This window comes from Barbus barbus (genome assembly GCF_936440315.1).
Source record: "Barbus barbus genome assembly, chromosome: 8".
Classification (NCBI taxonomy): domain Eukaryota; kingdom Metazoa; phylum Chordata; class Actinopteri; order Cypriniformes; family Cyprinidae; genus Barbus; species Barbus barbus.
Genome location: NC_136736.1, coordinates 15,241,367 through 15,257,535, shown reverse-complemented (window position 1 = coordinate 15,257,535; position 16,169 = coordinate 15,241,367). Strand labels below are relative to the sequence as shown.

Below are 16,169 nucleotides of genomic sequence, written 5' to 3'. Positions count from 1 at the left end.
CATTTTAAGAATTTGCTTCAATTGTCTTTAGTTGTACATTTACTGGAATGCTTTACATTTGCTGCATGCTACCGATTGTACTGTAACATTTTATTTATATATTTTTTCTTTTCTTTTTGTTTTTAATGTGTTTTTTAAAGATTATTTTTTATTTCTTTCATTGTATTATTTTTTTATTTCCTATGCATCTGCTATAATTATTTTATGATTAAATCTTTAGATTTTTTTTAGCTATAGTGTGGAAATAGCTGGAATAAAGCAAACTTCTGATGATAATTTTAATAATAATAATAATATATTTTTATTTTAATGTATTATTTAGACTCAAAGAACAATTGTACAGAAGGAACATCAATAAGCATAACATCTGGAATTTTACATTGAAAGAAAAAAAAAAATAACGCACATTGAAAGTGAGTTGCTTGGACACACAAGGGTGACAGAAACATGCCAACGTGAGAGTAAGTCTACATGAATGTGAAGAATAACAGCCAGACAAATACAATAATGCAAAGGCTCGGGATCTATGGCTGTTCACTGAGTTTTACAGTCAATATCTCCTTCACTTGTCCCCTTCAGTTTCTTCAGTTCCCCAAGCAGCTCCTGTTCCAGTGTTAAAATCTCCTTGGGCTTCTTGTACTACAACAAAAGTGAGAGAAACTCCATATAAAATCCATTGCTGGATGAAATAGTTGAGTACTGGAGCAGACGACAGAGGTGAGAGCAGTTCAGTCCAACCTTCTCTACTTAGGTGAACCTATAAAAAGTGACGGCATAGTTGCCCTTTTGATGATCCGAGACCAGATTTGTGTGCTCTCTTAGTTAGGATTAGGGCTTTGGCAACCTGGTCTCAGATCCACGCAAAAGGGAAATTTCCTCTACATCGTGTGGAAAAAACTGTGAATACATACCATACACTACAGAAAGAGCTTAGAGAAAGTGATTAAGTGAGACTAGCGGTGAGAGTTCACTCACGTTGATGATTAAAGTGTTGTTGGCGTGGGTAAAACTCAAGGCTGCGCTCTCCAAAGGCAGCTGGCAACGGTCAAGATCTGGAATACTGAACTTCTTATAATACCTGGGAAATGAGGAGAAGAAGAACGAGAGAATGTTCCTCATGACTGGCCATCCATCTTCCATCTAGCTCAACAGTGCCACCTATAGGATTACTGCAGAGCTATTGTCACTAAACAATTTGTTCATCATTACACTTTTCACTTGGTATGACAAAAAAGAAAGATGATTTATAAGCAGAAGTTGCCTTTTTAGACACATTTGATTTGATATGTTTATTGTATTTCTCCAGTTTTAAGATCAATTTATAAACGTCTTGTGATGTGAAAAGCCCAGTGAAAAAGTCAGTGAAAAAGCCCATACCCTGTTGTCCTCTCACATCCACCCACATTTTTGTTTACAATTGTTTTGGACTACTCTGGCTTGTAAGCAGTGACATCAAGATGACTTTTTATCTGGAGGAAGCGTTATTATGGATTATGGACTCATGATTTAGCCAGAAGCGAGTTAAAAACAACTCAATGATGGATTTGTTTCTTATAAACATGCAACTTTTTGCTTCACAAGATGTTAATCGACAGACTGGAGTCGTGTGCATTACTTGTGGATTACTGTGATGTTTTTATCAGCTGTTTGAACTCTCATTCTGACGGCACCCATTCACTGCAGAGGATCTATTGGTGAGCATGTGATGTAATGCTACATTTCTCCAAATCTATTCCCATGAAGAAACAAACACATATACATCTTAGATGGCATGAGCGTGACTACATTTTCAGCAAATTTTCATTTTTGGGTGAACTATTAACTGCCCACTTTAAAAACTAAAAGTGATTCTTTGTCCAATTCAACCAGGCATCCTGACCACATAAAATATAGTCAAATAAACACTAAATTAGTCTAAAACACTCAATGCATAATCCACAATCAACACCAGTGGGGTTTTCCAATGGTTTATATAAATTTTAAATAACTAACTTTTTGTTTGAGGTTCGGATGACACAACATCTTTCCGTCGGTTCTGCTGACACACTGTAAACTTCTATAGGGTAAGAAATATTGCGTATCCGCCATTGGAAGCTGGTCTTTGTGTCCTTACGCATGAACAATGGCTGTGTGCATAAAAAGAGACATCATTATTAGTGTTGTAGTACTCGAGACCGGTCTTGGTCTTGAGACCGGTCTTAAAACCATTTTTTGATGGTCTTGGTCTTGTCTCGGTCTTGACCACATTTATACTCGGTCTTGTCTTGGTCTCAGACTAAGAGGACTCGGGATTTTATTTCAAGACCAGTCAAGACCACAACTGCAGGGATATCACTAAATTGCCGGTACATTGTCTGATTTATTTACAACCATCACTAATGTGACTGAATGTAAAACTTCCTGCTTCAAATGCAATCAATAACTATTTCAAAAACTAAATAACAAATATAAATACTTTGATTTATACCATTGGATCTCAAAATGTTTGACTTCAGTGCCCCCCTATTTTCCACAACAATATTTGAAGGCCCCCCTCCACTCACCCAAAATATTCTATAGCTTAGCATGACTAGAAAGCTGTATATTCATTATAACAATAACTAAATACCAAGACATATTTTAGAATTTGACCTGTTTTAGTTCATTTTAATGCTTGTTTTGTCTTATTTTAAATAATTTTAAGTCATCTTGGAAGTTTGTTGAGGCCCCATATTGGGCCCCGGCCCCTGGCTGAGAACCACTGATTTATACTGCTATACCGGTTCAGAAACTAATGAGGGATTGTGTCAAAAAATGCCATCAAAATGAATAGATACACCCACAAAATTCAAGATATTGTTGCAAAAAACAGTGATTGAGAGTTTAAGTGCTTGAGTGAATGAGATGTGGAATTTTATATTATAATATAATTATAATTAAATAATTGTTGTTGTTTTAAAACATTATTTTCAACATTATTTATGCATTAGTAATTGTACCAATTCAGACGCAGCTTCTGTGCCACCACTGCAGTGCGAAGCTGAATTGTATTGTTAGAGATTTCATTTGATTTGTAGCAGCTCTGTAAGTGTCTTATTATTGTATATAATTATTAAAAATAAGGCATTTCTCAGGCAGTAAATGTGGATCGTTTAGATGAATTTGAGCAGTGCTGGTATGGTCTTGGTCTCGGATTAGGTGGCTTTGACTACAACACTAATCATTAGAAACAGATTAAGAACATCACCATCTACTCAGGAAGAAAGTAAAATAGTAACCTTACATTTAAACTGCTCTCTTTTATTAAATCTGAGGTAACACCGTTTGGGTTTGTTTCGCCAACTTCCCATGTCCACTGTCCTTGGCCTCCAAAAGTGCTTTTATGTCGCCACTTTCGCACTAAAGAAAAATAAAATAATTACGAAATGCAAATTTGAATTAGCATGCGATTTAATTAGGTAAAACCAGAAAAGTAAAATGACTTGCAGACAAGTTCATCTGTTTTCAGGTCGTACTCCTCAGCAATCTCACTGCCATCCTCAAACAGATAATGAACGTTCCTTTTCCCTAATAAGAAAGAAAGGCCTATAAAAAGCGGCTTTCAAATCATACTTTAGCATACACTGAACAATATTAAATCATTCAACTAAATAATTCTTTTAACTGGTAATTTTATGATGTTTCGCATAGGTCCCGTTGCTACTAGCGTGTAGCAATTTACTACGTCGTATAAATCCTATTAGCAAGCCTATTAACACGACTGCCAGCGTAAATACACATACAAATTGACTAATCTAAAAATAATAGAGAAGATATATGCGTCACCATCAGATATTAATGCAGTTTTCTTGGCTTTCCTGAGAGTGTCTGCCCAGTGTTGAACAGCCATGCTTCACGCGGTTTCATTTCCTCAAACAATCCCACGCCTGAGGTTGCCAAGGCAACGTATTTTTTTTAATGATTTGCCAACTTTATATACAACAATATATGTAATTCTAACAAATATAACAAACAAGAACGTATTAAAAATAAGTAAAAAGAATAAAGTTTAATTTTTTAAAAACGTCAGTAGTGCCAGATCTGACCCGGAAGTTGATCCGTTTAAAAACACTCGTGAGTTGTTCTTAGAAAGAGGTGCTGGAAGAGGTATGTCTGTGGTGTTTTTAAGTCATCTAAGTTACTATTACAATATGACTATGAGTTTAAAGGTATGCATTGTTGAATATACTTTGTAATGTAACGATCTGTTCAGTCGCTTCCTTGTCTGGGACAGCAGTCTTATGAAGGCTTCTGCTGTAGATCGCTGTATTCTGAAGCCTACTGATCAGTCATTTTGTTTTTAAAAGCTCCTCTCCTTTCCCTGACCGGAATGGAGGGTCATGGCATCCTGAAAGCCTTCCCTAAAGTAAAGAGACCCAGGCCTAATGAGCAGAAGGACGCGCCTCCCCTCAAGAAGACGCCTTCTGGACCAATAACAGGTACATAATTCTCCCTCTAAAACACACTTGAGTAAAACAAGGGCAGTTTCAGAGAAAAGCACCATATTTTACAGTTTGATCCTCCAGTTATGCATTCTTGCATGAGTGGTGAAGTGCTGTTGCTTTTCAAAGGGGTCACGAACTGCTTTTTTATTCTATTCTTTTATTAGTTTGTACTGTTCTTTAAGATCCACCTATAATGTTATCAAGTTTTTTACACACATACATCATGATTTATAAGTAATAATCTAGTTTCTGTCAATACTGAAATATACAGCTATTGTGTAGTCATTCCTATGCAAATTGCATGTATAATCAATAATCTCTTGGGAAATGCAGTCCTGTTCAGAAAACACAGTATTCAGATACTTCCTGAATTTTATGTTATGAATTTATGTGAACAACACAGTTTTCTGTGACTGAGGCGCATTTGAAAATTTAAAGGAATGTTATTGGTTTAAAACAAAGCACAATTTCTCAAATATATATATATATTATTTGAGACTGTCAATTTTAACTGCTGATTCCAATGCATTTAAAAAATGAATTTAAAGTATTATTTGTCATGTTAGAATTGATCTCCTCCTCCTCACAATCTTCTTCATGCAGCCCAATCAAGTATAGTATTAGTGGTTGTATTTTAAATGTCTTTGCTTTTTCTTAGGTACAGTTTTCCAAGGAACCAAAATATACATAGTTCCAGCTGGTATAGGGAAAGCCAGGTGTGATATTTTCCATCGGCAGGTCACCCAGAATGGAGGACAGGTAGTTTCCACATTCTCTCCCAGCTGCACACATGTCATTGTTGATGATTCCGTTGATTGTAAGAGAGCTTTGAGACTTCTGAAAGTGGAAAGATTGCCCTCTGCTGTTCATCTGGTCAAATGCACTTGGTTGAGTGCCTGCATCAGTGAGAAAAGTTTACTAGACCCTGAAGACTACAGCCTTCTTCCTCCTGAGAGGTAAGGCACTGGAGACTTAATTCCCATGGCATTGCCTGAGGTTTTATTTAAGGAATGTGTAAAACTGCATTGGTATTTAGACACTTGTTTGACTTTTGAATCAATTTGCAATTGTTTATTCAGTGCAAAAGTGCTTAGAAATAAATTCTTAATGAACATCTCAGTTCCACAGTTGCTCTTGCTGAGGAGTCAAATGAGACGGCAGTCAGCCCAGTTCCAGATGTAGCAGCAGCAGCAGCACAGGATCCTATGAAAATCCTTGAAAATCAAGAAAATCTCACAGAGACTGTAAGAAAGGTTGGAATTGGATGTAATTGTCTCCTTCTGGAAGATCCATCAGTTGTTTTTCCCCTCATGCAGAGCTTTTAATGTGACTCCAGGTGCCAGAGGTTCAGAAGGCGCACCATGAGGAAGATGGTGTATCTCCGCACGATCTGGAGGCCTTGATCAGTGGCGTTCACCCATCTGAAAGCAACCCGACTCAGAGTTTGGCAGAGAATCCAGTTTTGTCTGGGAAGTGGGTCTGTTCCCAACCATCCACAACTAAAGGGGAGAACCATAACAAGCACATTACTGACAAACTGGAGCCGCTGGCCAAAGCCTATACACACACGGGCGATAAATGGAGAGCTCTGGGCTACTCTAAAGCGATCAATGCCCTTAAGAGCTACCACAAGCCTATCACTTCATATGAGGTCAGTTCAGATACAGATGAGTCCATAGAGGTTTTGGGGTTCACTGAGGTGCTTATTTGTAGAGCACATATGGTTGTAGTTGCATGGTGGTTTGCACATTATGACTAGTTTCAAGCATGCCTCAGTGATAAAAAAAAATTAAAAAAACTTTAATAACAAACATTACTTTTTTTTATTTTTTTTTTTATTTTTTTTTATAACAGTAAATATACTATTTTTTATTTTTTTAACCCTATCTATTAATAGGAAGCATGTAAGATCCCAGGCATCGGTAAACGCATGGCACACAAGATCATGGAAATCATGGAAAGTGGGCACTTGCGTAAACTGGATCACATTGGGGAGGAGGTGCCTGTTCTTGAAATGTTCACTAACATCTGGGGCGCTGGAGCCAAGACAGCTCAGATGTGGTATCAACAAGTAAGACTGTTATACAGGGAACTGCAGTTGAATGTTTAATTTAAGATTAATATTGTATGAAAAAAAAAATGTATGTGTCGGGTGCTGCAAAATGATTTGTTAAACTATATAGAGCCCCACACATGAAGCGGGGGGGGATAGATATTGTGGCCACAAATTAAGCAGCAGTTTTAGGGAACGAGTTGGTACAATGCTGCCACGACTGAACTAAAATGAGGGAGTTAATTAATACAAAGTGGCCATAATTTAACTAAAATGAGGGATTCAGTTACCGTAGTTCAATGTGGCCACAAATTTAGCTAAAATTAATGTTAAAATGAATTAAAAGGGATAGTTCACCCAAAAATGTTTTGATCATCATTTACTCACCTTGTTGTTTGAAACCTGTACGAGTTTCTTTATGCTGAATATATAAAGATATTTTGAAGAATGCTGGTAATCAAACAGTTCTTCCAAAGTATGTCTTTCCCTACTATGAAAATTCCCTCCCTTTTTTTAACCTTCTTTCTAAGCTAAGATGGGAAATGTTTGGGAAACTATTTTTTTTGGCAATTATATTTGGTGCTAATTATTAGTGGTGCAGAATATTTACAGCAGCTTTAAACTTTGTGGAACATATTCTGTAATATTAGGCAACAACCATAATATTTTACAAGTTTAAACGGATGATTTGATTTCCTTTACTATCAAAGGGATTTCGCACATTGGAGGATATTCGCACTAAGGCGGTTTTGAATCACACTCTAAGGACTGGACTAAAACACTACGATGACCTCCTTGAGCGGATGCCAAGAAGTGAAGCAAATGCCATCGAGAAAACGGTTTGTACACACCTTTTTTAAAATGGCCTGCAGTAAAGAACAAGCAATTAAACCAAGGGGTTTTCTTTGTTCTTACCATCCATAACAACATTGTCCGGTTGTGAAGAACAAGAATGTATCTACTTGATTTTCACAGCAATAAATAAAACCTGAATTTCAAAAAGACAAGCAATCAAAAAAACAAAAACAATTGTGTCGGCGGCAGCAAAACTGTCAATCTTCCTTGGTCAGCTGATGGACATAACAGAGATTGTTAGTGAGTCTGTCGTCCCATAGGAAGAGTGGGAGCTCTTGAAAGCTGGCACTTCATAAGTCAGAAGCTACTGAGCTCCCTTATACAGTCTTGGGCCCAAGCCAGTTGTTTTCTTACTATTACTTGGAACGTCTCACTGTTTTCCTCTTAACAGATAGATAAAAAGGGCAGATGAAGAAGAAGATGAGTGCAACATGTGCTTTCCTAGCTTGACAGGAATGATATGTAGAGCATGTAAACTTATTACCTTAAGCATATCAGCTCTAAATTACTGGAATGCTAGGTATAAAAAACCTTGACAACTTTTTATCATCAATGTTATTCTTTTCTGTAGTCATAAATGCACGTTTTTTCAAAAATCAAAATCAAAAAAGATGCCAGAGGGGGAGAAAACAATAAACATGCTGTCAATACGATACTTGCTGTCAAACAATATACATAATAAATATACAGTACACACACAATATGTAGGCGACAACTTTTATTTTGGATGCAATTTGACAGCACTAATTTATGTATGTATAAGTGTATATAATATACATTTATATAAATGTTTTTGAAAATGTGCTGAAAATATGCTCAGTAAGGCTACATTTATTTAATCAATAAATACAGAAATATGTGAAATGTTACAATTTAAAATAACTTTTCTATTGCAATATATTTTTAAATGTAATTTATTCCAGTGATGCAAAGCTGAATTTCCTGCAGTCATACGAGCCTTCAGAAATCATTTTTAATTGAATTAATTGATTTTTTTTTTTTTTTTTAATGAATAGAAATTATTAAAGTACCGCATCAAAGTTTTAACTGGTACGTTTGATCAAATGAATGCATTCTTGTTATTAAAGTAGTAATAAAAAAAAAAAAGTAGTTTGTGTGTGTATATTATATAAAAACATATAAACAAAGTAAATGACATAACTAAAATATGATTTATGTGAGTGACAGGTGAAGGAGGCAGCTCACAGTGTGGACACACAGCTGGTGGTTATGGCGTGTGGTTCATACCGCAGGGGCAAGAGCACGTGTGGAGATGTGGACGTCCTCATCACTCACCCTGATGGAGAATCGCACAAGGGTGTTTTCAGCAAAGTGTTGCACCTCCTCCATCAGAGTGGTATGCTGATATAACAGAGAAATTTAGAATCATTTGAATATGATTTAATAAATCCACATTGAAGTATTTTTACTTTACACAAGTAAACTTAAAAAGTCTCTGTAGTTTCAGTGTTTTTCTTTGGAAAACTTTTATTTCACTACATTCCAGAGCATAATGTCATACTTTTTTACTGCACTACATAAATAAGTTGTTTGTTTTTTTTTTTTTTACGATTAAAAATGTAGTACTTTAAGTAAAAGTAATTCAAAGACTTACTTTAGTATGAGTAAAAGAAAGTAGTAAATTTCTAATGTAAGTATTAAATAATATTTAATATGAAACCATACACTGTGATAAAGTACAGTCACTTGAAAAGTACTGAGAATACTTCACTACTGTCTGCCTCTGCAGTCATTGTAGTTTATGATGATATTATGTTAATGATATTATTATTTTTATTTTCTCATCCAGGTTTCCTTACAGATGACCTTGTTAGCCATGAGGACAATGGTGAACAGAAGAAGTACATGGGCATCTGCCGGCTTCCAGGCCCTTCACAGCGCCACAGGCGTTTAGACATCATTGTAGTGCCCTATGCTGAATTTGCATGTGCTCTTCTGTACTTCACTGGCTCCGCCCACTTCAACAGATCAATGAGGGCATTGGCTAAGACCAAAAACATGAGCCTATCAGAGCACTCGCTGAACTGTGCTGTGGTGCGGCAGCGTGGTGTGAAGCTGGTGGCGGGAACTCCTTTACACACACCGACAGAGAAGGATGTCTTCAAACACCTCAGCATACCGTACAGAGAACCACATGAGCGAGACTGGTGACAAGGCTACATCCATATTATATGACTATGCTTTACATGAGAACACTATGATTTTAACTATATGCAGTCATGCTGTTTTAATCACATTTCTAAAGTGGGAGTGCACTATAGAATTGTTTTAATTTGCATCATATGGTATCAAAGTTCTTAAACTTTTTATTGGATGCATTTTTATGAGAGATGTCATTACCTCGATGTATATTACTCAATATGTAAATTATTAAGGCACCTCAACGTGTTTTTAACTGTTTCTTTTATCTTCAAAGCCGTATTGACCCGAATATAAGTGTTTTTTTTCTTGGAAATACATCTGAAAAAACGTGGTCGTCTTGTATTCAGGGTCTAGACCAGGGATAGGCGACTTTGGTCCTGGAGGGCCGGTGTCCTGCAGAGTTTAGCTTCAACCCTAATCAAACACACCTGAAGAAGCTAATCAATGTCTTTAAGATCACTAGAAAGTTACAGGCAGGTGTGTTTGATTAATTGGAGCAGGACTGGAGCTAAACTCTGCAGGACCGAAGTTGCCTATCCCTGGTCTAGACTTTGACGTCAGTAATACACCCACAACAATAGAAAAGCTTACAGCGTCGTGACTCATGTTAGCCTGATGAGAACAAACCTCCTCTGTAAGTGATTTTAAAACGTAAGATGGTACCCAGATTTGAAGACAACAATAAGATTTCACTTCTACTGAGAATACAATTTTGGTAGGCTACTATGAGATGGATCGCTTAAATGTTATATAATTCAGATGGGCTACCTGTTATTTTTATGGTATATCACAAAGTGTATATTTTTAAATGTCATCGTTGGTACATTTTATTAGGCTATTTACCATACTAAAATAGGAAAAGTATGCAATATGAAAATAATTGGAAAAAAAATTTTTACTGAGAAAAAACCCCAACAAGATTTGGTTTTCAAAAAGCCTTTTTCCAAAAGGTACATGTGGAAAAAGGGGGGTCGTCTTATAATCGGGTCAATACAGTAATATCACCTGTTTATTTTGCTTCCATTTAAATATTATAAACTCTCATAAAAGGTTGTTTTTCACATGCTCATGGAACAGTTTCAAACAGATCAACCTAACTCTGAAGTCTAGTCTTGTCTGAACTGTTTTGTTAGTCTTTTTTGAACAAATCATTTAACGGAAAAAGAGTGATTCACTTAAGATTCAAAACACAAACAATATTTGAATGCTATAGAAGAGAATTTTAATTCTGATACGATCTTCACTGATGAGTTGGTGTTACGATTCTGAACAATAGTTAAGACTAAACTGATCTCTTTTGTGAACAAATTGAATTAACTCGTGTTGTTCAATAGACTGAACAAGTCAACTCATTGCTAAACAAAAAACATGCAGCTCAACAGAACGAGTGGGGACATTACGTCATTGGCTGTATTGATGACTTTCTGTAGTCTTTGGTCACTTTGTTGTCATTTGTGGGGAAACACTTATGTTTAAACACTCTTTATGGAGTCTTTTAGTAAGTTCTGTCAACACATTTGATTATCATGAATGACTCTTTAAGGAATTGATTGAACTGAATCGTTGTGATTCACTTGTAACACAAACACACATTTTATTTTTGTTCTGAAACTAAACCTGTCTGTCTTCAAATTCCAGCATCTGTATTTCTTGTTTTACCACATTTTAAACATTTCTGTCAAAAAAGGTTCTGTTCTGTGACATTTCTGACAATACAATGATTGATACCTTAAAGTTTATTTGTATGGACATATCCTTCATTCACAAAGCAAGATATCTTACACCAAATTATAAAGTACTTGTATTATCGAGGAGACCAACGTGGAGTCTGAAGTCACATTAGAGGAGGGCACAAGAGGAAAAAAATGACTACTAGTACCAATGATAAAGGGATTCTTACTGAAAGAAACTCTTTAAGCTCCATTTATTTTAATACAATGTTCAGAAAATATTAAGAATACATTTTACTTATAATGAGGTATCAACATGTCTTACATTTCTTAATATCCATATTGATGTTTTTAATCAGGCTTGTTGAAAAACAGGAACTCATATTAAACAGTCTGCTATACTGCTCATTATAGTATGAGATCAGGAAGATTCAAAAAAAAAAAAAAACATTTTAATTCAGCAAGGAAAATTGAATCCAAACTGATCCAATGTGATAAAGACATTTATAATTGTACAAAAGATTTTTATTTTAAATAAATGCTGTTCTTTTAAACTTTATATTCTAAGATTCCTGAAAAGTTTAGTTTAGAAATGTTAAGCAGCACAACTGTTTTTAACATTAAACTTTTTTTTTTGCAGCAGCAGCAAATCGGCATACTAGAATAATTTTTGAAGGATCATGTGACATTGAAGACTGGACACTTTAAAATAGAATAAAATACAAATATTTAAAAATATTCAAATAGAAGAGAGTTTAAATTGTAATAATATTTCACAATATTGCTGTTTTTACTGTATTTTTTTTATTAAATAATTGCAGCCTTTTTCCCCCAGCTCTTAATTAATTGTTTTTCCTTCTGAAATATATTTTTATTTTTTTAATTTAGATTTTAAAAATACCCCCTTGGTTGTCTATATTTATAATTATTCCCTTATATATGAATTAATTTTAAAGCACTACACACATCTGAACCAAGTACGTATGGATTTTCATGTAGTAATGTGGAAGTGGGCTAAAGTCATACCTCATTTCTGAAGTACTGCCTAGCTCTTCACCTGTAGAGCTGTCCTAATGCTGATTAGTTTGGGAATCTTTGTACACCTGCGGCCAAACTCTGCCTAAAAAACTATCTAAATTCAATCTAAGTTTTTTTTTTTTTTAATCTGTTTATTGAACTTTCATAATAATAACAAGATACAGATACAGGAGAATCATGAAAAAGTATTTTTCACTCCCACCCCTTAGAGGAGAAAAAAAAAAACTAAAATAAAATAATCAAACTAAATAAAACAAAAATAAAATAGAAAAAACACAATACATATTGTAATAATAAAGAATGTCAAGCATAATGTCTCGAATATAGCATGTGTTGGAGCATTAAAGTTTAGACATTTCAACCATTTATCAAATGTATGCTTATACTTCCACTAGCAGAACCTTACAGCTAGAAAGTATATACATATAAATATGTAAGTATCCACACATATAATCACATACTCCTAACCAGATTCAAGCCATGATCATAAAAACATCTTAATGCTTAGGTTGAAACACTCTAGAGGAAGTACTGACATATTCAGGAAAAAAAAGTAATGAATGGATCCCAGATCTCAGAAAATATACCAGTGTTGCCTTTTAATGTATATCTAATTTTTTCCAAATGAATGAAGCTCAAAACATCTCTCATCCAGTCATCGAATGATGGAGGGAATTTTTGTTTCCACAGCAGAAGAATGCGCCGTCTAGCTAATAGTGTTAAAAAGGCAAACGTCTTTGCAGTATTTCCCAATTTAAGTTTTATATAATAATTCAAATGTAATTTAGTACTGTGACAGCAGAGCTGAATTTACTTCAAAAATGAAATGTCTGTAACAATGTAAAAAGTCTTTACTGTCATTTGATAAATTTTGTGTGTTTTTGCTGGAATATTAGTGTTTAAAAAAACTTACATTCACCAAACTTCTGAACGGTTGCGTAGGTGTTTACATATTCATGAACATAAACGGATGAAAGAAGGGAGCTCACTTTTTGACTTTAGTCTTCTCATTGGTCCATTCCACATTTGGTGCTTTTTCCTGGCAAAATAATACCTTTTCTTTTAAGAAAAACAACCACATGCTTTTAATGAATGCTCACATCCATTTATCATTATGGGACGTGAAAAACAAACATGAACAAAATAAGAATTAATCAGAGTGAAGGATACTGTTCTTCCAGCAGCATGCTCTCAATGGCCTGTCTGTTCTCATCGCTGATGGAGCTGTCCAACATCCACGCCTGAACACACACAATAACAACACATCACATTCATTTTCAGAGTATCTTTACATAGTGTTAAAACAGTTATCATTTTAGGGTGAGCTAACCCTTAAAGTCCATATTACTTTACCAGTATACTGCTGTTTATCTTCCAAGCAAGCTAAGTGTTGATCCTGGAGAATCTCAGAACTGCTCAGGTCCCTGCTAAGAAAGCAGACAAATAATTAGGACTCCGAGGTGAGTATAGAAGATTGTTGAAGACTCCGAGGCAAATATAGGAGATTGCTGGAGACTCAGGTGTAAAAGTTTTACAGTATGGTTATACTTTTGAAACTGTATGAATTTTAACGTTTATTCCAATGCAAAGTCCTGCACAGGCTTCCATTGTAAATTAATGTACACTTCATATGTTTTTTTTTTTTTTTACAAACTGAAGGATAGGTTTTTTTTTAAAATAATTGTCAGCATTTTTTATTTTTGTACTGAAGCATTTCTGTAAAGTTATGTCCATATATAGAAGTTCAATTTAATCCTGTCAGTCGTATTTCTATTGTTCCTATCTCACTGTAAACGATCCTCAAGTGATTTTACCTTCATCAAAATCTTACCCGTTCCATTCCAAGTCACCAATGATCTCCTATACTCTCCTCAAGTCTCCAGCGATCTTCTATACTCCCCTCTGAGTCTGCAATGATCTCCTATACTCTCCTCAAGGCTCCAGCGATCTTCTATACTCCCCTCTGAGTCTCCAATGATCTCCTATACTCTCCTCAAGTCTCCAGCGATCTTCTATACTCCCCTCTGAGTCTGCAATGATCTCCTATACTCTCCTCAAGGCTCCAGCGATCTTCTATACTCCCCTCTGAGTCTCCAATGATCTCCTATACTCACCTCAAGTCTCCAGCGATCTTCTATGCTCACCTCTGAGTCTCCAATGATCTCCTATACGCTCCTCAAGTCTCCAGCGATCTTCTATACTCCCCTCTGAGTCTCCAATGATCTCCTATACTCTCCTCAAGTCTCCAGCGATCTTCTATACTCACCTCTGAGTCTCCAATGATCTCCTATACTCTCCTCAAGTCTCCAGCGATCTTCTATACTCACCTCTGAGTTTCCAATGATCTCCTATACTCTCCTCAAGTCTCCAGTGATCTATCTCACCTCTGAGTCTCCAGTGATCTCCTATAATCACGTGAGTCTCCAACGATCTCTTATACGCACCTCTGATCTCCTATAGACCCTTTTTCTGTTAGTAAACATAGTGATGTTTCTCTGTGGGCGGCGCTTAGGTGGAGGCAGAAAGATTCCCCTGACCGCTTTACTAATAACGCTAGCTATGAAGTTTGCTAGCTTGTTTTTTTTAACAATAACTGAAGAAAATCAGATTTTACCCGCATATTTAAGGCCACTCACTGTCCGGGACTGCGATTGTTATTTGAAAAGGTTAACTTTAATGGACGAAAACAGATTGGCCGACCCGCACGTGCTTTAACTCAAAGCTTGGTCGATCTGACAGGATTCCCTTCGGTTCCCTCTTATTTCATGGTCGGCTGTAATCCAAGCGTCTGCTCTGTATCTCCTTCAGTGATATGGAGAAGTGCTCCATCAGTCAGCAGTCCATCTGCGAGAGCAAGCGCAGCAGCAAAGACAGTCTAGCCGACTACGGAGACAGTGTCGACATCAAGTTTAACGAGGATGGCCATTTTTGCCCAGTCTCTTTCTTATGGTGGAGTCATGAACACTGACCTTAACTGAAGCAAGTGAGGCCTGCAGTTCTTTAGATGTTGATGTGGGGTCTTTTGTGACCTCTTGAATGAGTTGTCGCTGTGCTCTTGGGGTAATTTTGGTTGGCCGGCCACTCCTGGGAAGGTTCACCACCACTGTTCCAAACACTTTTTCATACAGGGCCATGTGGGTTTGGATTTAGTTTTCCCTTCATAAAAAAAAAAAAAAAAAAAAAAACCTTCATTTAATAAATGCATGTTGTGTTTACTTGTGTTATCTTTGATTAATAAATTTGTTTGATGATCTGAAACATTATAGTGTGACACACATGCAAAAAAGATAAAAATCAGGAAGGGGGCTAACACTTTTCTGGAAAAAAAGTCTTATTATAAAACCGCTAGTTTCAGTCCTCGCTTCTGATTGGTTAACAGCTGTGTTTTATTCATGATAAAGCACAGCTATGACTGCCTCACCCAACTGCTAAATATCCTCCCATGAAATAAGTTTTAAAAACATCCAGCATTTTTAAACAATCTGAAAAAAAAAAACCTTTCTGTCCAGCATTTTATTTTTAAACACACACACACACACACAAAAAGTTCTGTATACCCTAGGCCTTGTTCTAATTCTGTCATGTTATTGTTGGATTACTTCAACTCTTGCAAATGTGACCCTGGACCACAAAACCAGTCTTAAGGTATGTTCAATAGCTGACAATACATTGTATGGGTCAAAATAATATTTTTTTCTTTTATGCCAAAAATCATTAGGGTATTAAGTGAGGATCATGTACCATGAAGATATTTTGTAAATTTCCTACCACAAAATTATATAAAAACTTATTTTTTGATTAGTAATATGCATTGCTAAGGACTTCATGTGGACAACTTTAAAGGTGATTTTTCTCAATATTTTGAATTTATTTTGAATTTTTTTGTACCCTCAAATTCCCGATTTTCAAATTGTTGTATCTCGGCCA

General features: G+C 35.8%; 2 protein-coding genes across 2 annotated transcripts; one reads left to right on the top strand and one right to left on the bottom strand.

The window, feature by feature from the left end:
- Positions 1 to 290: 290 nt before the first annotated feature.
- On the bottom strand, positions 291 to 3,901 carry LOC306873534 (protein DPCD-like). The gene is made up of 6 exons (XM_079422886.1): positions 3,805 to 3,901; positions 3,466 to 3,546; positions 3,263 to 3,378; positions 1,993 to 2,126; positions 976 to 1,078; positions 291 to 639 (listed from the first exon to the last, which is right to left on the bottom strand). Exons 1-6 carry the CDS (start codon positions 3,866 to 3,868, stop codon positions 535 to 537), a joined length of 603 nt encoding a protein of 200 aa, XP_079279012.1. The 5' UTR covers positions 3,869 to 3,901; the 3' UTR covers positions 291 to 534.
- Positions 3,902 to 4,061: 160 nt separating this feature from the next.
- On the top strand, positions 4,062 to 15,727 carry LOC306874422 (DNA polymerase lambda-like). Its single transcript, XM_079424459.1, has 10 exons — positions 4,062 to 4,125; positions 4,326 to 4,457; positions 5,122 to 5,419; positions 5,584 to 5,707; positions 5,800 to 6,114; positions 6,361 to 6,534; positions 7,227 to 7,355; positions 8,560 to 8,728; positions 9,182 to 9,754; positions 14,424 to 15,727. The coding sequence occupies exons 2-9, from the start codon at positions 4,349 to 4,351 to the stop codon at positions 9,541 to 9,543; spliced, it is 1,680 nt and encodes a 559-aa protein (XP_079280585.1). The 5' UTR covers positions 4,062 to 4,125; positions 4,326 to 4,348; the 3' UTR covers positions 9,544 to 9,754; positions 14,424 to 15,727.
- Positions 15,728 to 16,169: the final 442 nt, after the last annotated feature.

Excerpts from the sequence above, each read along its gene's own strand:
- LOC306874422 (XM_079424459.1), top strand. The coding sequence starts at position 4,349 with ATGGAGGGTCATGGCATCCTGAAAGCCTTCCCTAAAGTAAAGAGACCC. Across the intron at positions 4,458-5,121 it reads GCCTTCTGGACCAATAACAG|GTACAGTTTTCCAAGGAACC; the intron begins GTACATAATTCT and ends GCTTTTTCTTAG. Across the intron at positions 6,115-6,360 it reads AGCCTATCACTTCATATGAG|GAAGCATGTAAGATCCCAGG; the intron begins GTCAGTTCAGAT and ends ATCTATTAATAG.
- LOC306873534 (XM_079422886.1), bottom strand. The coding sequence starts at position 3,868 with ATGGCTGTTCAACACTGGGCAGACACTCTCAGGAAAGCCAAGAAAACT. Across the intron at positions 3,379-3,465 it reads GAAAACAGATGAACTTGTCT|TGCGAAAGTGGCGACATAAA; the intron begins GCAAGTCATTTT and ends ATTTTTCTTTAG. Across the intron at positions 2,127-3,262 it reads TAAAAGAGAGCAGTTTAAAT|CCATTGTTCATGCGTAAGGA; the intron begins GTAAGGTTACTA and ends TTATGCACACAG.